The sequence below is a fragment of the Mytilus galloprovincialis genome, chromosome 13 (genome assembly GCF_965363235.1).
Source record: "Mytilus galloprovincialis chromosome 13, xbMytGall1.hap1.1, whole genome shotgun sequence".
NCBI lineage: Eukaryota > Metazoa > Mollusca > Bivalvia > Mytilida > Mytilidae > Mytilus > Mytilus galloprovincialis.
The window spans coordinates 26,051,207-26,075,571 of NC_134850.1; the positions used below are offsets into that span (position 1 = coordinate 26,051,207).

The 24,365-nt window shown below is 32.4% G+C and overlaps 1 protein-coding gene across 1 annotated transcript; it reads right to left on the reverse strand.

Annotated features, from left to right (window-relative positions):
• Positions 1-427: 427 nt before the first annotated feature.
• On the reverse strand, positions 428-11,962 carry LOC143057446 (uncharacterized). The gene is made up of 6 exons (XM_076230753.1): positions 10,461-11,962; positions 9,766-9,882; positions 6,954-9,220; positions 5,472-5,699; positions 1,909-2,105; positions 428-653 (listed from the first exon to the last, which is right to left on the reverse strand). The coding sequence occupies exons 1-6, from the start codon at positions 11,935-11,937 to the stop codon at positions 428-430; spliced, it is 4,512 nt and encodes a 1,503-aa protein (XP_076086868.1). The 5' UTR covers positions 11,938-11,962.
• Positions 11,963-24,365: the final 12,403 nt, after the last annotated feature.

Consider the following 24,365-nt stretch of genomic DNA (forward strand, 5'->3'; position numbering starts at 1 on the left):
AACATTCTAACAGGAAACCAATTAGTCAAGTATCATTTTGGTAATCGATACTCGGTACTACCGAGCAATACTCAAGTACTCCAGTACTCATTGACATCCCTAGTAAATTTTGAAAGTTTTATGATTACAAAAATTAGACATAAGAGTTGATGAACACATATAACACTTGTATTTCAATTTTGATAGCATTATTTGTATTGCAGCTTTAGCTGAAATTATCGCAATAATTATTAAATAATATCATGTTTGTCCCATTTTCAAACATTTTAACAACAAATTCATGCAAAATTTTCTGTATTGACAGTATCAACTCAAGGTAAATAGCTGTCATTGTGGCTGTAAACATGGTAAATATGATGGGTCAATAAAAAAATGAACACTGAATACTTTTTTGCACACTAAATAATTAAAAATTTAAAACGTATACTCACATGTCATATTCACTCCAAATTTTCCTGTTCTGAATTCTATAAATAAATTTGAAATCAAACTTTGAAGGGTCCATAGAATCTAATAATGACTTCATGACATCTTTGTACTCCTTCCCTGTCTTATCTAGCTCTACTGGTTCAAAGTCATGGGAACAGTCCCAGTTGTAGAAATGTGCTGGTTTTGGTGTACTCATAGCAGATGGAAATGGTATACTGTCTAAACTAGAATGGAAAATACAGGAATGAAAACTATCTTTCAGTTATAAGTTATATGATTAAATTTTCAATTTGAATATGTGTAAAAAATATTCATATTATAATTGTAACATTGTAAAATATGTAAATGTAGATTTTTTAATTTTAATATAATTTTGTCAACAAAATCAATGCAAATGTTTTACCAATATAAACAGAACTTGCTTATTTGTTTTTTGTGAAAAGAAAAATAAACAGCACAAAAAACTGTATGCTTTATAGATTCAATTTGGTACAAAGGAAGATAACTCCAATTTTACCATTACCTATACAGTCAATTTTGTAAAAAAATCTCTCATACACCTCAATTCAAATAGAAAAACCTATCATTTCAATTAAAGTTATACCTGGTTTACCTTTAGAAATCAGAAACTTTTGTACATATCATTATGAAAGATGAAAGTATCAATGTAGCCCCATCTTTTGCAACAAAAAACATAGCTAAAATCAAGAGTAACTTTTTGGGCCATTCACCTGTTCCTGTTAACAAACACTGTAAATTCACATTGAATTCTTACACAGACTCTTAGACTGATTCTATTACTTTTCAACCCTGCAGTGAAAAGATTAAGTTCATGCTAAATTCTTTTCTGTTTTTTTATAAACCTAATTGATCTATTAAAAGATATGTATTACAATCATTTTTACCAATTTTTACCAATCACTAGATTGAGCACACTGACTTCAGTTTTATACTGAAAGTTTTTCCCCAAATGGGGTTTCTAAAAAATGTAATTTTATATTTATTTACTGAATTTAACCCCTTAATAGCCTCCTTTTTTTTTAACAGAAAGAGTCACAATTGTAGTTGTCCTTCAAATCATTATTTTCCACTTTTGACCATTATTCTCTATTCTGTAAACCCCATCCAGACCCTTATAAGAGGGTCTTATAATGGGGTTACCTTCATAAGGAATAATGGTAATTTTTGGAGTATGACGATAAAATGTGCAATTTCTTTTAGAGAATAAAAACATCGACCGATTTTGACGAATCACGTTAATTTTTTTCTCCAAAAATGATAATTATTTGAGCCCTCTGACAAAGCACGATAAAGGTATTTTGACAAATCATGGTCAAACTTTAACCAATTTGACCCTAACGATAGCTAAAAATGACTGTTTGATGCCCTACATTAAAGGGGATTACTTCCCTCTCATAAGAGTATCAATACATTCTTATTATACATTCATACAGACTAACAATAATTTTAAGAACTTACAATTTTTCTCCCAATACACCATCTTTGGAAACAAACAAAGGACGTCTGATAATTTCTTTAACTTTATCTGTTTCAAGATTAACCTGTACCATTTTCATAAAGTCTATTTTGTACATCAAAAAATTATTCTCCTTGGAAAACAAATAGTTCTTCTGCTTTGTTTGATATTTCCTCTCAAGCGTGAACAAGAATATATCCTAGAAAAAAATACATAATTGCAAAAAAATGCTATAGGTCATTTTGTAGGTTATCAATTACTTAAACTCGCATTTTGATTTTTTTTTATATGAAATAAACAGGATTTCCATAATATTGCAAAAATTAAAATCCTATTTTAGTCTTAAATGACCACATCGCAATAATAAATGCATGCAATTATTTCTGAATTGGCAGTAGCCTAAAAAATAGATGTTGATAATATACTACAACCACTGGCTTAAGGACATTGATTCCATTACAATAACAACTGGTTGCTTGTAGAACTTCATTCCAGGAATAATAGATTTAAATTAAATAGTTTGATTTAAAGTCATAAGAAACCTCAAATTAAAAAAAAATAATGCATATGTTTTTTATAACTCAATGGATAGTTTTCATTATAAAACTTATGAACATATACTTTTTTCTGAAGAAAATTCTTTAATTTGTTCATATTTAGAGGAAGTTTACTTTATTTTAATTGCTTCCTTCCAGGAATATTTTCCATATGCAAAGTGACCTCAGTGTGACCCATCTCGTAAAAATCTGGTGATCGCAATATGCATGGATGTCCTTAAAATAAACTATAAACTGATTGTACATGTTAAACACATGCTCAATATCCATGCTTTTTTGTTGTTTGTTGACAAACAGGTGACAATTGTTAAACTTCGGCTTCAAAACACGAACTTTAATTTAACCTGCCATATTTTCACAACAACACTGACCTATTGAAAAAAAAATGACAATTATACAAAATTTTTACGAAAAAAATGATAAAATCGTGCACAGAAGACTAAGTTTATGATGTTTGTATGCATTGGTTCAAGAATTGGAATAACATTATTTTTCACCAGTCACTTGTTTATTATGACTTTAATTTCATGAAATGTAAAAACAATAAATAAGGGTTTTTTTCGCTGTGGTTTTGTCTTATTAACATATATATCCAAAAAATCTTAAGTGTCCAAGTGGTCAAAGTAGTAGCAACTATCACTAGCCTGTCAATGTAACAGCTGAGCTTTTCAACTAGTTATTTCGTTCCAACTAGTTGTTTTATTCCGAGTGCAGTCCATAAGTTCTGGAAAAAAGTAGCTATTTGAAAATTCCGTTATAAAATACTATCTTATAATAATTACATTAAATGTATGTTTCACTATAATACGTTATTCTGATTGGCTAACTGTACGTCACGTGTTATTCCTTAAGCAGTTTTATCACACAATAAAACTTTTCATTCATGATGACACGAGGTCCCACAATTAAGTGCACAGGTAAATGAAATAAAAACTTGATAAAAGGCGTGTTTTCATGATCCTATAGGTACAAATGTAATTATAAGTATTGAATGCTTTTTTTTGTAACTTTATAGGGTTGTAAAAGTGTTGACCGTGCGCACATTTTTAGTATGAAGAGCTTCCGCGCTTCATACTAAATGTACTTCGGTCAACGCTTTTACACCCCAATAAATTTACCAAAAAGAGCATTCAATTCTTAAATGAAGTTTTGATTCAACATTATTATAAAACATAAGTAATGAAACTCAGGTTCTGGTATTTTAGTTTTGTTATTACCTGGAACAACAACTATATATATGGAACTGTGTGACTAGTTGATAAGTTCTGTTTTAAGCTTAAGTTTGCTATTTCCTGTTTGGGCTAATTCGCAGATGAAGGAGGAACTTTGTAGCTATTTTATAACTTCCGTTTAGCATTTGTGGCAAGTGTCACATAGTCTCTTGGTTCCGTTTTTTAAAAGTTCAATGATGATATGTTCTTTCCCTTTTTTAGTCAATTCTCTGAATGAAGCTGTCTGACTAGTTGATAAGTTCAGTTGGTAATTTTGACTTGTTTGTTAGTTCTGTTATAGACTTATTTGACAAAGAAGAACTTTGTGACTACATGTAGTTGATAAGTTGTGTTTGACTTTTTTGGCTAGTATAAAATGAAATGAATAACAAATGCTATAAACGTATTTTGAATTGTCAAATAATTCTTATCAAAATCAAGCCCAGTATGAAATTATTATTTCCAATATATATGTACAAGAACTATGAGGATACAGGAGTGCACACACTGAAATGTCTCGCCTTCTTTACTAATCATTGATATTATGTTGATAGTCCTAAGTATAAAGCTTTATTACAACGGTCTCATAAACTTAACATTAACCAAGATAGCTAAACAAAGACCAATGAACCATGAAAATGAGGTCAAGGTCAGATGAACCATGCCAGGCAGACATGTACTGCTAACAAAGCTTCCATACAACAAATATAGTTGACCTATTACTTATAGTTTAAGAAAAATAGACCAAAACACAAAAACTTAACACTGTGCAATGAACCGTGCAATTGAGGTCATGGTCAAATAAAACCTGTGGGACTGACATATAGATCATAATATATTTCCATACACCAAATATAGTTGACCTTTGGCATATAATATTAGATAAAAAGACCAAAACTTAAAAACTTAACTTTGACCACTGAACCATGAAAATGAGGTCATGGTCAAATGACATCTACCCACTAGACATGTACACCTTACAATCATTCCATACAACAAATATAGTAGACCTATTGCATATAGTATGAGAAAAACAGACCAAAACACAAAAACTTAACTATAACCACTGACCATGCAAATGAGGTCAAGGTCAGATGACACCTGCCAGTTGGACATGTACACCTTCCAGTCCTTCAATACACCAAATATACTAGCCCTATTGCTTATAGTATCTGAGATATGGACTTGACCACCAAAACTTAACCTTGTTCACTGATCCATGAAATGAGGTCGAGGTCAAGTGAAAACTGTCTGACGGGCATGAGGACCTTGCAAGGTACGCACATACCAAATATAGTTATCCTATTACTTATAAGAGATAGAGAATTCAACATTACAAAAATTCTGAACTTTTTTTTTCAAGTGGTCACTGAACCATGAAAATGAGGTCAAGGACATTGGACATGTGACTGACTAAATGGGTATAATCCTGCATGCGGTTGTAGTTCTGTGACTGCAATTAAAGTATTCTCAGATTTGGCGTAATTTAATATATTCTCTAGATTATCATATCAGTAGTCAAACCTACCAAGGGGATCTTTCCATGTCTTGATTTGGACAATGGTTGTTTTATTTCGTTGGACACTTAAATTTGTGGATAAGGTCATCCACGAAAACCAAGAAAAATTGGTACCCCACAAATAAAAGTACTTTTACAGTTACATTTTACTCTGAAATGTCAAAATCGCAATAATAAATGCATGCAATAATTTTTGAATTTACAGTAGCCAAGAGTGCTGAAATTGGCATTACACACCAACAATCAATCAATGGTATAATTAATGTCACATGTCTCACCTTATTGAAAATATTCCACTTTTCACCATCATCTTTCCAATACCATCTCCATTGTGTAAGATAGCTGTCGAATGTCATTTTCTTTTCAGCAAAGGATGGAGTACTTAGACGTCTGACAGTTGACCACTGGTCATCATAAGCTGTCCGCAGACCATCAACATCTAAAATAACTGCATGCATCTTTTGGAACCAAACATGACAGTTGTATATCTTGTCTCCAAATTTAATCTGAAAAAAATTGTCATTCAATCAGGTTAAAAAATAATCCATTTGAATAGAATAGAATATTTTTATTTCCCAAATTACAGGGCCCATTAAGGGCATAAAATCAGATACAATTGATTTACATAATTGGTAACAACAACAATAATAGCGGCATATACATACATATATTTAGAATAAAAGAATAAAATTACATTATTTGCATTTATTCTCAAATTATTTACTTGACTTAGTGTCAGTGTTCATACCTGATCTCCTTAATTCAAAACAGTCACAAATATATCAGCCCAGTTTTTTCATAAGAGTTACATTTTCTTGGGTCAAGAACCATAAAAATTTAGAAGATTTATCTAAATTTATAAAATTATAACAATTGTTAGAAATATCTTGAAAAAAATCTTCTCTTTGAATATCATAAAGAGGGCATTCTAATAAAAAATTAAGCTCATCTTCAACTTTACCAAGTGAGCAATTTAATAAATAAGATCCTCCAGGAAAAAAAACCTACCTTTCAGTTTTCAATTTATTTGAGTTATTACTCATTTACATGTAAATTAATTTTGGGAATGTGTCCATAGGACATATATGATGCCCCTGCTTCCATATAACCTTATATAATAAAAGGGACATAACTCAAGAACGACTTATGATGTTACCAAAAGGTGTACTTGATGTGACTTTTTGTGGTTATAATCATTGTGTATAAGCTCCATAACATTTGGTTGACATGGTTGATGCGATCTAAATTAATGAAGGGAAACCAAAGTTTCAGCAATTATTCAATTTGTAGAGGAGCATAACTCTAGAATATTAAAATTGATGCCACCAAAATTCAAACTTGATCCAGAAAGCATTGTGTATAATTTGTAACGTTGGGTTCAGGCACACTGAAGTTAGATGATGATATATGTAAGAGAAAAGAAACGAAAATTTAGAAACTTTTTTCATTTGTAAAGAGATATCATAACTCTACAAAGGTATAAGTGATGCCACCAAAATTCCAACTTGATTTGTGTTTTGTTATAATAAGCATTGTGTATAAGTTTCATAGCATTTGGTTAATGGCAAAGACAAGTTAGAGAAATGAAACCAATTTCAGGATGTACAGAATGTCATTGAAACATTTAGCAGCAGCAATATATATAGTATCTAACTTTAAAAATAAGACTTGATATGCCATGCACGTGTAGTACAATTCGCTTAACATAAAAATGGAGTCTGCAAAAAAAAAATACACTTATACAAAATGTATAAACTTACTTCTGTTGGTGCAACATCTTGTAGATCACAGTAAGATTTTTCTATTTTCTCATTTTCTGCCAATGAAACAGAAAACCATTTCCCAGATATCTTAATCTGCCACAAGTACGGCAAGCCACATGGCAGATGGTGTTTTTTACAGGATGCAAATGTACATTTATGTTTGGAAACAAATACACAGATTTTGGTATTTTCTGTTTCATCTTTCAACAAAGAAGAATCAGTTTCCTGGTAATCTGGATCAGATGGGGATGGTGCTGGATCTAATTTAACATCAACCTGTTGTGGTAAAGAACTTCTTCCCTGTTGTTGATTCCACTGTTCCATCATTAATCTCTCTCTTTCAATAATATTGTCATCATTATTTTGATTTTGTTGCTGTTCTTTTTTCCATTTTTCCATCTGAATTCTCTCTTTCTCCTTAATGTCGTCATCATCAAGTAAATTTTGATGGATATCTTTTGAGATTTTGTCATTGCCTTGTTTCTCACCTTTCCAGTTTTCCATCATTTTGTCCTCTTTTTCTTTGATGTTATCAACATCTTCATTACATTGCTGTTGATTCTTTTTTAATGTGTCATCCTCATAGTCTTGCTGAACTTGTTCACTGTTTTCTATAGTGAACTTCTCTTCCTCAATTATTTTGTCATTATCTCCATCACCATCATCATTAGGGTCATTATCATCACCAATTTCATTATCAATGTCTTCAGCATCGTTTTCATAATCATAATCACCATACTGGTGATCATAATCTCCACCCTCATTGACATCATAGTCATAATCATTGTCATCATAATCATAATCATTGCCATCATAGTTATCTTGATAATCATCATAATCACAACCATCATCTAACTCATTACCATCACCATTTCCTTGATGAACCTTGGTCTGATCTTCTGTCAATATCACCTCTTTTTTTCTAGGGTCGTTTTCAACCTTCCCATCACCATAATCATCCTCATCATTACCATCATCATAATCATAATCATCATCATCATAATCATCATCATTACCGTCACCATAATCTTTTGTATCAACTTTATTATCACCATACTCATCTTTATCAACTTTATCATCACTATATACGTAATTATCATCAACTTTAACATTACCATAATCATCTTTATCATCATAATCATCATTATTTTCTGTTTCAACCATTTCTGTTAAATCTTGATCATCTTTACCCACAATGCCACATGTGATATTTTCCAATGATCTAAACCTTCCTTTACGACCATGCTTTGACCTTGTCTCTTCAGTACTAAGGTTTTCAGCTGAATGAACCATTTTATTTCTTGCAGGACCTGATGTGGAACAAAGACTTCCATTGCTGACATAGACATCACTGTCATAATCGAAAACACTAGATTCTTCAAGGTCATGAAGGTCATCTTCATCGTGACTAAGGTCAGAATCATCTGAATAACTATCGTTCTCTTTCTTTTCTCTAGGAGGTACATATATGGCCTTGAGGACTTTAGCAAGAGGCCATTCTTTCATATGACATGATGTAAGAACCCATTTATTATGAAACTGATTAATGGTGTGTGTTCTATTAAATTTGCAAGGATCTGGACATTTTCCAAATATTTTCTGGCGACATAAGTGTAAATGAGGACATTTTCTTTCTGGGTTGTCGACCTTACAATCATTGTTGTAAATATAATCTGCACAAACTGATGGTGAATTGCAATTTAAGACAATTTTCATTTCATCATCGCTAAAATTGACAATTCCAAGTTTATTTTTCAAACGATAATTGTGGGGACCTCTAAAACTATGAGACAGTGGACAATCTTTATCTTTACAGTTGCCTCTAATAAAGCGACGACAGATGTGAAAATAATCCCAATGAGCGTTCTGACATTCTCCGGGATTTTTCTTACTGTTCCACTGCGCACAAATTTTAGCATCTCTGTAAAATGGTTGAAGATAAACAATATCTTTTTTATCCCAGAAAATATGAAATTTTGTATTGTGTTTTCTGAACCACAGCGCGATATTGGAGTTCAAAGGAAAAAGGTCACACCTTCGTAAAAAGTCTTCATAACTACATCCTCCGCCAAAAGTTTTAATCATGAATTTAAATACTTCGTTATCATCCATGTCTGGTATTTTGCCATTTTGTTCCTCATTATCATGTTCATGTACCCGTTGACCATCATAATCTTTGCCGTCACCATGTATACGATCTTTTCGGAGTTGTCTTCTTAATCTAGCTTGAGATCTTCTATTATCACAACCTTGCTGACCTTCACCTGTGAAAATGCAATTATTACACATAGAAAATATTTCCCAGGACTATTTATAGGCTGAAAAGTATATACTGTCATGACTGTATATATACATGATATATACTACTAATTTTTGCCAGCAATTATTTTGCAACTTCCACTAGTACAATATAACACCAATTTAAATTGTTGTGACAATTTTAAACTTGGATCTTTACTAATCTTACTTCAAGAGAATTTGAAATCTACATAATTAAATCGCTGAGAAGTGGGCTAGAAACGAAGGGTTTAAACAGGAAATAAAGTATTCACGAAAATAAATCCTCATGAAAATTAAGACACTTCTTTAATGAATTCTGCTGAAGCTGGTGCTAGGGACTGTCTTAGACTTGCAGTGAGGCGAGTTTTTTTTGCTCCATGTTGAAGGCCCTTAGTGTGACTTTGTGATGAAGAACAGCAATAAAAGCCATGTTCCTTTGCTTTTTATGTGTTTTTTTGTTGTCCATGTACTGATTTTGTGTCATAGATATCCATATCCTTTGTTTTCCATTACATAATTTTTTATTTACCTTTTTGTATATTGATTCCTGTCTGTGATACAGGTCCAGGCAACAAAACTTGAGGCTGTGACTCTTGAGGAGGTGGAGTCTGAGTCAACTGAGTAACAGGAACTGGCACATATACATCTGTATTAAACAAAACATACTTGTTTATGTTATTATAGATATTAATTTCAGTTCTAATAGTACATATAAAATACCAAAAATATCTACATTTTATCATGCATATTGTCATGATTTGACTCAATTGAAATATAATTTATTCTGAAATTTCTAGCAATTGCCATCTTCAAATAGCATAGAACATGTAGAAGTAGGCAACTAACATCAAGTGCACTGTACAGTTTACAACAATGAACAAAAACCTATACCCCATAACAAGCTTTCAAAGGCCTGTAGCCATGAAATAATAAATTTAAAATACATGTGTTAGTCCAACACAATTATTTATAGGAGATAACTCTGTCAGAATTCCCACATACTGACAGAGTTATCTCCTCCTATCATGAATTGTGTGGGAATAACACATGTATACATGACCCTTATGTAAGAAGAAACAATGTCTGTATAAAACCTTTAGGGGTCAGATACTTTCATATTTACTGCTGTTTGTTGGTAAAAACTTGTGTGATACTATGTACCCATGGTGTAACGGACAGACAGACAGCGGTAACACAATATGCCCCCAACTAAAAATAGCTTACATTTTACTTGAACTTGTGACTGTACTTTTTTTGACTGTTGAATATGGCACTTTGGTAGAGTTTGTTGGGTTGTTGGGTTGCATGATTGCTGCATAAAACCAGGAAACTGATTCAAATTAGACTGATTTCCTTGAAACTGCCCTCTAATTAGATTTTGAGTAGGTTCATTAATTCTCCTTTGCATATAAAGGTCTAAAGTTCTACCAGATGTTTTTGGACGTCCTTGTTTTTTAGGCTTTGGTTCTCCTTGATTTGGAACTGGTCTTTGTGGACCTTCTTGACACTTTCCATTAGAACCTCCTGATTGGTTTCCTTGAGGTTGTCGCAGAAACTGGTTTGGAATTGGTCTTCTTGGACCTCCTTGTTGGTTTCCTTGGGGCTGTGCAGGACCCTGGTTTGGAATTGGTCTTCTTGGACCTCTGTGTTGGTTTCCTTGGGGCTGTGCATGACCCTGGTTTAGATTTGGTCTTCTTGGACCTCCTTGTTGGTTTCCTTGGGGTTGTCCTGGAAACTGGTTTGGATTAGGTCTTCTTGGACCTCTTTGTTTTTTTCCTTGAGGTTGATCTGGACATATGTTTGAATTTTGTCTTTGTGGACCTCCCTGTTGGTTTCCTTGAGGTTGTCGCAGAAACTGGTTTGGATTTGGTGGACCTCCTCGAAGGTTTCCTTGAGGTTGTCCAGGAAATTGATAAGGATTTGGTCTATGTGGACCACCTTGTTGGTTTCCTTGAGGCTGCGCATGACCTTGGTTTGGATTTGGTCTTCTTGGACCTCCTTTTTTGTTGCCTTGAGGCTGTGCAGGAAATTGATTAGGATTTGGTCTACGTGGACCACCTTGTTGGTTTCCTTGAGGCTGTGCATGACCTTGGTTTGGATTTGGTCTTCTTGGACCTCCTTTTTGGTTGCCTTGTGGACCAGGGAATTGATTAGGTCTATGTGGACCTCCTTGTTCGTTTCCTTGAGGTTGTCCAAGAAACTGGTTTGGATTTGGTCTTCTTTGACCTCCTTGTTGGTTTCCTTGAGGTTGTCTAAGAAACTGGTTTGGATTTGGTCTACGTGGACCACCTTGTTGGTTTCCTTGAGGCTGTGCAGAACACTTGTTTGGATTTGGTCCTCTTGGACCTCCTTGTAGGTTTCCTTGAGGTTGTCTTAGAAACTGGTTTGGGTTTTGTCCTTGTTGACCCCCTGGTTTACCTTGAGGTTGTCCAGGCAACTGGTTTGGATTTGGTCTGAGTGGACCTTTTTGTTGGATTCCTTGATGTTGTCTTAGAAACTGGTTTGGGTTTGGACCTCTTGGACCTCCTAGTTGCTGATATGTGTTTGGTCCTCTTGGGACTTCTTGCTTTTTGACTTTGTTCTCCTGAGGTTTTCCTTGACCTTGATTGGTTTTAGTTCTTTTTCCACCTCCTTGCATATTAGGTTGCTTTCCATTATTCCCTTTTGCACCTCCTCCTCTTTGACCTCTTTGCTGACTCATTGTTATTTCACTTTTTTAACTGTGAGCTGGAATATGACCCCTATAAAAACAATGAAAAAGCTATAAAAAAAGTGTTTTTTTTTTTAACATGATGAGGTAGATTTAAATAAATTTATAAATTAAGGGTTTTATAAAGCTGGTTTTTGATTGACAACCTAGATATTTGTTTACTCCTTATACATTATAATTGTAACTTGGAAGAAAAGATGTCTCATTGGCATTAATACCACATCTTATTTTTATATCAGACAAAATCTATCATTTCTATTATTGTCTATATATACACATCATCACATGTTTACAAAAATTGATACATGATATAGGTTTGAATGTTTTTCAAGTTATTTCTTGTTAACTGGAACTGACAACAATTTTTTAGGTACAAAATGCATAGCATTATCTCCCATGATCATGATGAAAGTCATTTTAAAATCATTTTTTTTAACCATGTTAACTATCTACATTTATCCTGGGTAGAATAATTTTGTCCCATACATGTACATTTGTATGTGCTTTCTCTTTTTTTATGTTCCCTCTAGATAACCTGCATCATGATAGAACATAGTGTAATAAAACTGAGAATGGAAATGGTGAATGTGTCAAAGAGACAACAACCCAACCATAGAGCAGACAACAGCCGAAAACCACCAATGGGTCTTCAATGTAGCGAGAAACTCCCGCACCAGGAGGTGTCCTTCAGCTGGCCCCTAAACAAATATATATACTAGTTCAGTGATAATGGACGTCATACTTAACTCCGAATTATACACAAGAAACTAAAATTAACAAGAATGTGTCCACAGTACACGGATGCCCCACTCGCACTATCATTTTCTATGTTTAAAGGACTGTGAAATTGGACTAAATTCTCTAATTTGGCATTAAAATTAGAATGATCTTATCAAAGGGAACATGTATACTAAGTTTCAAGTTGATTGGACATCTACTTTATCAAAAACTACCTTGACTAAAAACTTTAACCTGAAATTTGCACTATCATTTTCTATGTTCAGTGAACCGTAAAATTGGGGTCAAAACTCTAATTTGGCATTTAAATTAGAAAGATCATATCATAGGGCACATGTATACTAAGTTTCAAGTTGATTGGACTTCAACTTCATCAAAAACTACCTTGACCAAAAACTTTAACCTGAAGACAAAAACTTTAACCTGAAATTTGCACTATCATTTTCTATGTTCAGTGAACCGTAAAATTGGGGTCAAAACTCTAATTTGGCATTTAAATTAGAAAGATCATATCATAGGGCACATGTATACTAAGTTTCAAGTTGATTGGACTTCAACTTCATCAAAAACTACCTTGACCAAAAACTTTAACCTGAAGCCAAAAACTTTAACCTGAAATTTGCACTATCATTTTCTATGTTCAGTGAACCGTAAAATTGGGGTCAAAACTCTAATTTGGCATTTAAATTAGAAAGATCATATCATAGGGCACATGTATAATAAGTTTCAAGTTGATTGGACTTCAACTTCATCAAAAACTACCTTGACCAAAAACTTTAACCTGAAGCCAAAAACTTTAACCTGAAATTTGCACTATCATTTTCTATGTTCAGTGAACCGTAAAATTGGGGTCAAAACTCTAATTTGGCATTTAAATTAGAAAGATCATATCATAGGGCACATGTATACTAAGTTTCAAGTTGATTGGACTTCAACTTCATCAAAAACTACCTTGACCAAAAACTTTAACCTGAAGCGGGACAGACGGACGAACGAACGAACAGACGGACGGACGAACGAACGAACGGACGCACAGACCAGAAAACATAATGCCCCTCTACTATCGTAGGTGGGGCATAAAAATCATACAAGACTAATAAGGGCAAGAGGCTCCTGACTTGGGACAGACGCAAACATGCAGCGGGGTTAAACATGTTTATGAGATCTCAACCCTCACCCTATACCTCTAGCTAATAAAAGTAGAAAAAACAAACGCACATAACCAAGTAATAATCAAATTTCATCTAATCTCTATTTAAACTGTTGAACATCATGAACATGTTGAATAATGATTGATAAATGCAATGAATACTATAAGTATAAAACAATCAACACCACTCATGTTCCTCTTCTACGTATTTATTACCGATAAGTCCCTTTAAAATTTTTGATCCATTTATCAAGTTTATATCTCTCATGCAATTAAAATTCAACATTTAAGGCTTATTAATCAAAAGTTTGGATAACTATCACATATTAATGTCAGAAATGTGAAAATAAATGAAATTGTCAAGCTGAATGAACATAATTTATCCATTAAAAAGTTAACAGACTACAGTCAATTTATGTTTAAATAAATCCTAATGTTTGCGCCAATTCATTTTTAGCGTCAGCATATATACATTGTTGCTTCAAAAATCATTTCATTTACTTGTTTGAGTATATTTCTAAAAAATTCTTTAATAAGAAAAAAGCCAATAACACTAATAATTAAGACTTGCTATGACTACTACATGTACTAACATGACTAACTATGCTAACAAATGACTAACATCATGAACATCAGACTAATATTTATGGCGGAGCTCTATTTCAAGGAACGTTCCCATCAAACAATTTTTAAGACTCAATCAACTCCATAATAATTTCATTTCTGAAATATTTCAGTTAAAAGGCATGATTTTTTTTAGATATATATATCATGTATATGAATATGTTTTCCAATTTATCATGTTTATAACTGGGTATTTTTTTTTACACTGGATTATAGAGTATAGTTGGTAATATGCTTACTTATAAATACAAGTTATATTTACATGTATATAGTAAATTTGTCATGTTTGTACAATTTTTATTCTATTTCTATTTCCAAGGTTTGAATTATTTCCCCTTAATCTTCTACAAAAAATTCCTGATAGACTTTTCTGAACAGAAGTGCATGAAATAAGTTTATGAAAGGCCTTCAAAAATTGCTTCCAGGAGGCTTGAACATGAGTAGTAAATTAGCAGCATTTTGAATTAGTTAGTAGGCTTGTAAATAAGCAGCATTTAGATAATACACAGATCATGCAGATAAAGGAGATTATAATTGTCCCTGAAATTATACATTTAGTAAAGACAACTATTAATGACAGACAATAAAACACTCTTTTTAAGAGCAAATTGTGTAGTCTACTTTTTTTTTCATATTAAACAAATCTGAATGCATATGTCTAAGGGATATCACTCTACATCAAAAAAATTAGCAGTAATCATGATTTGGGTCATTTTCAAAAAATGTCGAATTTTGAAATTGAAAAATTTATAAAAAGTTACTTATTCAAACAACCCTCTACATAAGCAAATCAAAACAAACAGTACTTTAAGAACAACATATTAAAAGATGCAATCTTAATGATGTCATACAAGAATATCTTGAAACATTTTTTGATCGGTGGTACAATATTTTGACTATCCTGTTACCATTTTCAAAAGAAATTTTGGGTCATTAAGAAAAGGTTTAGATAAAATGTTAAGCTTGTTTTATATTACCAATTAGATGGTTTTCAAGAGAATAAGCTTCTATACATTTTCATTCTGTAAAATAATAGATTATTTGCCAATTTTCTAGGTTGTACTGAAAAATGGCTCTAAAAATTGGTTTTCAAAGGTTGTAAAAATTACCACCAGTAATGCAAGTCTTAAGATAGCAATTTACATAATGTTCGGCCTTTTTTCACCCTTTCAAACAAACCAAACATCAAGTTAAACCCTCATAAGTTAATTTACTTTTCTCTTTATTTCGTTGGTAATCCTGATTGTTACCTTTTTGTCTATCCTGTTACCGATATCAGTATTGCACCTGCAAATGCTTAATTGGGAAGATTAAGATGTTATAACCTAAGATGAGTTCAAACAATGAAATATTTCATTCGTTTTCCACCTACATGTTAAGATAAAAAATTTAACGACGTTTTTGTCTATAATTGTCTATCCTGTTGCTGTAACCATAGCAACCATAGTAACAGGATAGACATAACAGGATAGATAAATTTATTTGTTTTTGATTGCTGTTGTGAAATAACTACTCCCTTTGGTGAAGTGATTATGGTTTTCTATTGTGAATTTGGTTTCCAACATGTTATTGCACTTTTTACAACCATACTGTTAGTGTAATTAATCAAAATGGTTAATAACAGCATAGACATGGAAAAAAGTACGCTCTATTTTTTTCACTAAATGTCTTGAAATTTCTTTTCTCTACACTGTCGTTCAAGAAACGAGGCGTTTTAAATGTAAAGATTACTTTGCATTTTTGAAATCAACACTGACTGATTCAATATATTCATATATAGGGAGAATAATTTAACGACTGATTTAAGTAGCGGTAACAGGATAGACATGAACCTCCTGTCTGTGATTGAATTTAGTTTGTAGATAATCTGATACAAACAATGATAAAGAAGCTACGATTTTTCGTTAGAATTATAATGAACATTCTTAAAAAGTCCCTTTTGCAGATACATGTATCAAAGCGATCAGAAAATCAGGAAAAAATCAGTTGAAATGTGTTTTTCTGACAATGTACGCACACAAATACCCCCAAAATCGGACTTAAATGCAGTTTAATCTTATCAAAATAGATGTAAGGTGTGTTTATTATTAATGTTTTGAATCACAAATCCGACAAGCTTTCATTTAAACCATTAAAACTGAAATTTCCATTAGAAATAAAAAATTAAGCATGGGTGTACTGAAAATTCGACATTTTTTGAAAATGACCCATATACTGTAAACAAATGGTAAATTCAGATATATTGTGATTTTTCATTTTAAAGACTAAATTACGATTTTAACCCTGTCGCATTTTTTGCAATAATAAAAACATCGCAATAATTTCTAAATTTACAGTACTAATTTTGCACTGCTATGTTTTCCACAACAGTAAGAATCTTTAATCTAAGGATGTTCGCTACTCTTGTTTTTTTACTTTTTGTCAGATATTCGGAATACATTAGTGTTATCCATGGATAGCCAATCAAAATTTTGCCCACTGACCCCTACTTTACAGAATTTTATTACACATAGTTAGTGTAAAAAGCCATATTTGAAAATCTTATAAAATCCTTGGTTTTTTTCAATGTTTTTTAAAGGGAAAAGGTGCCAATGTTACTCTAGAGAGAATTATTTTCCACCAAATTTTCAATGGCTTTATATATCTCGAAAACTAGCATACAGACCCTTTATTTTTTCTGATTTTTTTTGGTGCAAGATGGGAGGGGGCGAAAAAGGAATTCTAGTCAAATCTGCAACTGGTCAATTGGCACCCAGTATAGTCAAATCAGCATCTAGTCAAATTGGCACCTGGTTAAATCGGCACCTGATGTAGTAATTTCGGCACCCATGTTAAATATGTCTTATATATATATTTTATTTCAATTAACATGATTAATATATATTTTATTGCAGTATTCTAAGCAAAACGATTAAAATAAAGAAAGGGTTGTCCCAAAATATTGACTAATTTACATTTTCGGGGAGTTTTTGTATGTATTTTTTTCATTCAAATTAATGTGAGTGTATTAAAGGTGTAAGATATTTTTTATGCATGTTTCAACCAATTGAGTATTCTGCATGATTGTCAAAATGATTGTTGGTTAAAGTGCTGTTTAAACTTTCCTGCAAAATGACCTTAGAATTACGTATAATTTTGCAATAATTTAGGGGTAGTAATGAAAAGGACTAATAGTTTTCCCTCTTACCATGCTTGTACTGCTTCTCTTGACTTTCTCATGATTAAACAACATCTTGCATAATCATGGTAATGGCTTCTTTGTTTTTTATTTAGTTTTTCGGTGAAGAAAAAAACATCAATAATGGCTTCTTAATTTGTTTTTTATTTAGTTTTTCAGTGAAGAAAAAAAACATCAATAACTACTTGTATAGAGTTACAATTTTTTTAATAATGCTAGCAAGACATTGGTTTGGTTGACTTTTTAATCAACAGAGATTTGTATAGGTACTAGTGAATTCTTAAAATTAATTAATTTAAATGAAAACTAACCAAAACAACAGTCTGAGTCATTGAATGTTGAGTTATAGAATGTTGAGAAAACCCTAAAAATAATTAAAAATAGAAAGATCATTGATACATTTTTTGAATAGTCATGATACTTTATATATATTTATATCAAATATAACTGCGTACAATGGGAGGCAACTCTCATTGTACCTAATTGATAACGCCGTGTACTAGATTTGCCTCCCCTTGTTGCGTCATCCGAAGCTTAGTTAGCATGTGGTTTTAGCAAAGAGCATGTTCCAGCCACATTTTATTATGTATTTGATTAATTTTTTTTTTCCTTCCTTATAATTTATATTTAATCTTACCCAGATTGGGTTAAGGTGCTTCATATTGACACTTGTTCATTGTTGCTTATTGATACCATGTTTGGTATAATTGTATATTATTGCATTATTATATTAAAGCACCTTTCGCCAAACACTATTAGTTGTCAATTGGATGCCGATTTGACTAGATCCCGATATGACCAGGTGCCGATTTGACTAGATGCTGATTTAAACAGGTACCGATTTGACTTTTTCTATGGGTGGCAAATTGACAGGGTGCTGTTTTGACTTGTTCCCCGAAAAAGAGTGGGAGCTAATGTTATTTTGGGCGAAAGGACCAAGATTTGGAGCAGGCCTCAACAATCTACTAAGGAATTCTAATAGCTTTTACAGCAATCTAGGAAATTGAAAAAAATTCATTATGCAGTCTCCATCTTAATTTTTTGCATTTAAGATAGAAACAATTGCTTATTTGCCTTTCCCAGACAAATATCATTTTTTTTTAAAAGAGTTATCCCTCTTTGCATTGACTTTTGGTATCAATCCCCCCCTTTCCTGCTGTTTGTTTTCTACCATTTGACAATCAGTACAATAATGAATGTTTGCTTGCATGTGAGGTATGTTTGTGTTTGTATAAATGCGACTTCTTCGCATGCCTGCCATTAGGCATTAGGAATAAACTAAATGCGTATTTCTTTCCGTACTTCTTTCAGTTATTAGGTACTAGAACACACCCGCAAAATCGCGGGGAAATAGAGCGTATGTAAACTGTTAAAACAATATAACTGGAGAATTGCAGGAGATGGGGACTGGGCACATTTTTTTAGTACTATATACTATAGTTACTATAACGGTTACTGATATATTAAAAGTCACCCCATTACACTATTGGAATTTATAGTAAATTATAGCAAATTTATACAATTTATTCATAGTATATATGTATCAGTGGCGGATCCAGAATTTTTCATAAGTGGGGGCCCACTGACTGCCTAAGAGGGGCCCGCTCCAGTCATGCTTCAGTGATTCCCTATATAAACAACCAATTTTTTTCTCAAAAAGGGGGAGACCCCTGCCCCCCTAGCCCCCACCCCTAATTCCGGCTCTGTGTATGTAGTATACAGAAATATTACAGTGACCTCTTTTTCTGAAATACTTTAAGCAAGGATGATAAATGCTAGAACACATCCGCTAAATCGCGGGCATCCAAGGGTGGTAGTTCAAAAGTATGTAGAATTTTTGTAAAAAAATAATGACTGGAGAATATTTCAGGAAAGCTGATAAAAAGTTATAGGTATTTGGGGACAGGACAATTGTTTTTCAACCCCTTCTCCTTTTTTCCCAAAATTTCCATTTTTTTGTTTTCTATTTATTTCAATATGAACATACGTTTAGTATGTTATGAAAACATACATTACTATAAATAAAGTGTGTTTGCTTTTAACTATCAATTCTCAGTTAACTAATCAATCCACGGCGGTCATTGATATATATATAGACCCTCTCTATTTAATATACTAATTTAAGTGACCCGATGAATTTTTGTAAAAGATTTTATGACTGAAGAATTTCAGAAAAGGTATCAAATGATTTAGGTACTTTGGGACATGACAATTGTTTTTCTAGCACGCTCCTAATTTTTTTTTCCTCAGAAATTCCTATAATTACTCTTCTATTGATTTCAATAATGTAAGCGTTTATCTAAAATTGAGAAAGGAAATGGTGAATATGTCAAAGCGACAACCACCCGACCATAGAGCAAACAACAGCCGAAGGCAACCAATGGGTCTTCAATGTAGCGAGAATTCCCGCACCCGTAGGTGTCCTTCAGCTGGCCCCTAAAATATGCAGAATAGTACAGTGATAATGGACGTCATACTAAACTCCGAATTATACACAAGAAACTAAAATTTAAAATCATACAAGACTAACAAAGGCCAGAGGCTCCTGACTTGGGACAGGCGCAAAATTGCGGCGGGGTTAAACATGTTTATGAGATCTCAACCCTCCCCCTATACCTCTAGCCAATGTAGAAAAGTAAAACAATAACAATACGCACATTAAAATTCAGTTCAAGAGAAGTCCGAGTCTGATGTCAAAAGATGTAACAAAAGAAAATAAATAAAATGACAATAATACATAAATAACAACAGACTACTAGCAGTTAACTGACATGCCAGCTCCAGACCTCAATTAAACTGATTGAAAGATTATGTCTTCATCATATGAATATCAGGTACAATCCCTCCCGTTAGGGGTTTAGTATCATACTATCATAAAATATATGAGAAGAACATAACCCGTGTCATGCCAACAACTGTTTTTTTAGAAATAAATGTGTTTAGTTCCGATGCAAAGACCCTATCAGTGAATCAATGTTAAAGCCAAAATATGCAATCTTTAATGACCTGACAACAGTATCGTAACTATATCCCCTTTTAATAAGTCTATTTAAAGGTTTTGTTAGTTTCTGAGGAGAATACTGACATTTTTGTGCTTTATAAAGAATATTTCCATAAAATTTTGGATGTGAAATACCTGAACGTATAAGATGTCTGCATGTTGAGTTATATTTACGAATTATTTCCTTATACCGGTGATAAAATTTAGTAAATGTTTTGACCAGTTTGTGATATCGAAAACCCTGGTGTAATAATTTTTCAGTAATACATAAATTTCTCTCGCTAAAATCTAATACATTGTTACATACACGAGCGAATCGTACAAGTTGAGATATATAAACACCATAAGATGGTGACAAGGGAACGTCACCATCTAAAAATGGATAATTAACAATAGGAAATGAAAAATCATCTCTTTTATCATAAATTTTTGTATTAAGCTTCCCGTTTATGATATAGATATCAAGATCGAGGAAAGGGCAGTGGTCATTGTTATCATTAGCTTTATTTAAAGTAAGTTCTACAGGATAAATTTCTTTAGTATGTATACATACTGAAGTCGTCATTATTTAGAGCCAATATATCATCCAAATATCTAAAAGTATTGTTAAATTTTTGTATCAAATGTTGTTTTGATGGGTCTTTGCTAATTTTAGTCATAAATTGTAACTCATAACAATATGAACATATATTACTATAAATAAAGTGTATTTGCTTTTTACTACCATGTACAAATGTATCAACTCTCAAGTTACTAATCGATCCACGGCGGTCATTGACATATTATATAGAACCTCTCTATTTAATAAACTCAGTGGAACACCGTGGATAATTAACTTGAAATGATAGCAGATAGCAAATACACGTTATTCATAGTCTTTGGTATGTACAAAGTGCAGAAAAAACGCAAACCGGATGTCTAGTCTGATTTAAAATTTCGTCCAATGACGGAAAAATATCCGGATGCAGTTTTGTTCGTTTTTCTCCCAAAATAACCCAAACTGAATAGTCAAAAGAATGGATGACAAATGCGACAATATATGGTACCTATAGGACACAGAGGCATGATGATTAATTTATTGTGGAAGGAAGAGAAGCGACACACAAAATGAGGTCTTCTCGTTTAATAGTATAGATGGCAAACCAATGGGAGATAACTCCTAATTACCCTTAAGATGACACGGTAGTATTTCCTGGCCCATAAGGGATAATGATAGCCTTTTTAGAATTTTCACCACTTTCTAACACTGCAAAAAATTCTACATTGACAGTTAACTGAAGTACTTTCATTTTACTATTCAGAAATGAATTTGAATATGATCATGACCGTTTACTTTTTTTGCTATTTTTAAAAACCTAACGCCACTAGTAAACGACCGTATTTTCTGTCGTTTTTTCGCGTTACTTTTCGCTTCCGAAGTGCATAACGCTGACTGATTTATAGATAATCGTCACTGGCAAATTCGTAACTTTTGCTTTCAAATAATAAAGAACATCGACCAATAAGAATAGTCAGAAGAACATGCCGAGAACTATACGTATTTCTGAAGCAGGTGTAAGAACACTGGTGTTACTTTCGTTTCCGATTTTGTAACGCAAATTTTAGATGATGTAATCTGCTTTGTTGTAACAGAATTCTTTATATCAATATGCAAATATGAACGTTATCGTTATCCGCTACATTTCACACGAAACAGAAGTCCAGTTATTTCCTTTTTTTTATTAAAATTGTTTTTGTCGTTAAGTTTTTGTCGTGAAACATATGACTAACATGTTTGTTTCCAACGGGATGTTAGCAAACATAATCTGTAGACTTGTTTCGTCTTGTTACAAAAAGGAAAATACAATTTTCAAAGAGATTGCACCGGGGGTCTATCATTTTTCCTATGTGCATAATGTTACATACGATCTTGTGTGAAAATAAATGCCCAATGACTTGACAAATTCGATTTCAGATTTGACGATGTTACAACACACTTTGTTTCCGGATAACGATGTAAAGGGTCCTTGGAAAATTCAATCGAAATTACGTTTCTTATCATTGTGCCAATGCTCGTTGGATTGATTTTGCTTCAGCAGTAAATATTACTGGATATTTTAGGTGAATTAAGATAATTTAATAAAAAAAAATACATGTTAATATATACCGTTACACTTGGAATGTACAAATTTGGTATCTCTGTCACAATTTTTAATTATTTTTTTTTATTCATGTTCTGCAAACACTTTTCAGAAATGCAATAAACTTGTCAAAGGAGAAGTAAATTTTTACCATGCATGACTTGAAAGGAAGTACTTTATTGATTTTAGCCCACTAAAGTAGGTTAAAATGTGGAAACCATGTAGATGGTGTACAGGTCACAAATATCACATGGTGCCTATTTTTAAGATTTTAATTCCAAGTTCAAAGTTTTTTTCTTTACTGGATTTAAAGAATTTTACATTGCCAATGATTTGGAATAAATTGTATATAACTGGAATTTCAAAACCAAATATAAATACATTTTTTTGGCTAAAACATCAAGATACAACGATTATGCCCATCCCTAGATTTTCCATGCAGTTCAACTTTTTCCATGATAAAATGATGGAAAATGATGGAAATTTTGTTTTTTTCCATGAGTTTCCAAGGAATTTAATGGAAAAATAATTCATGTCAGATGGAAAACTTATATGTGTTACTTATTCCATCATTTTCCATGACAAGATGGAAAACTTTCCATGGAATTCCATGGAAAAAATACTTTTTGGATGGAAAATGGGATGGAAAGTAGACTAATAAAACTTTGTAGATGGAAAAGAGGATGGAAAGTGGACTTAGTATATTTTTGAGATGGAAAAGAGGATGGAATCTTGACTTAGAATATTTTTAACATGGAAAAATTATAGAATCTTAACTTAGAATATTTTTGAGATGGAAAGTCATGGAAAAAATGTACACAAATTACATACATTAATTCTTTATCATCAATTAGACAGTGGAAGAAATGTAAAGTGCCATCTGGTTTTCATTGGTCTTTGTGTAGAAGACAGGAAATGATATGACCATACAGTGTGAGGCCAAATGTACAGTCAGGGGAGTTACTTGTACAAGTGATTTTTAAAATCACTTATTTGAGTGATTTTTTATATTTGCTTAGAAACATAGCTATAGGTATAAAAACTTGAAAATTTGAACTTCCCCCAATTTGTAGCTCGTTGTAATTTTGTGAGATTGTTCCTAAACTACATGGTTTTCCAAAGATATGGTGGGAAACACTGTAAACATTGACAAAATAAAGGAATTTGCAAAAATTACTTGAAAATGACTAAAAATAGCCTTGAAATATTTATAGTCTGGGGATTTTATAAGATTTTTGCTGGTACTGTGAATATTTTTCCAATAAACTTCAACATTTAAACTACATTTTGACGTTGAAAAAAATATGTACTCTCGATAGAAATATAAGTACTTGCGTGGTTTGAAAATTGGACCTTCTGAAGATTTTAAATCACTTCAATGAGTGATATTTTTATTCAGATACAAAAGATCATTTCAGCAAGTGATTTTTGGGAATGAAATTAACTTAATGGGGAATAACTCCCGACGACTTAAAAAGTTTGAAACAAAATCATGTAAATCAGAATGTCAGAAATTTTTGGCACAATAATAAAAATATGAAATTATTGTGTGCCTTCTTGATTTATTATAATTTCATAATTTCTTCACACTGCAAACAAAAATATTAA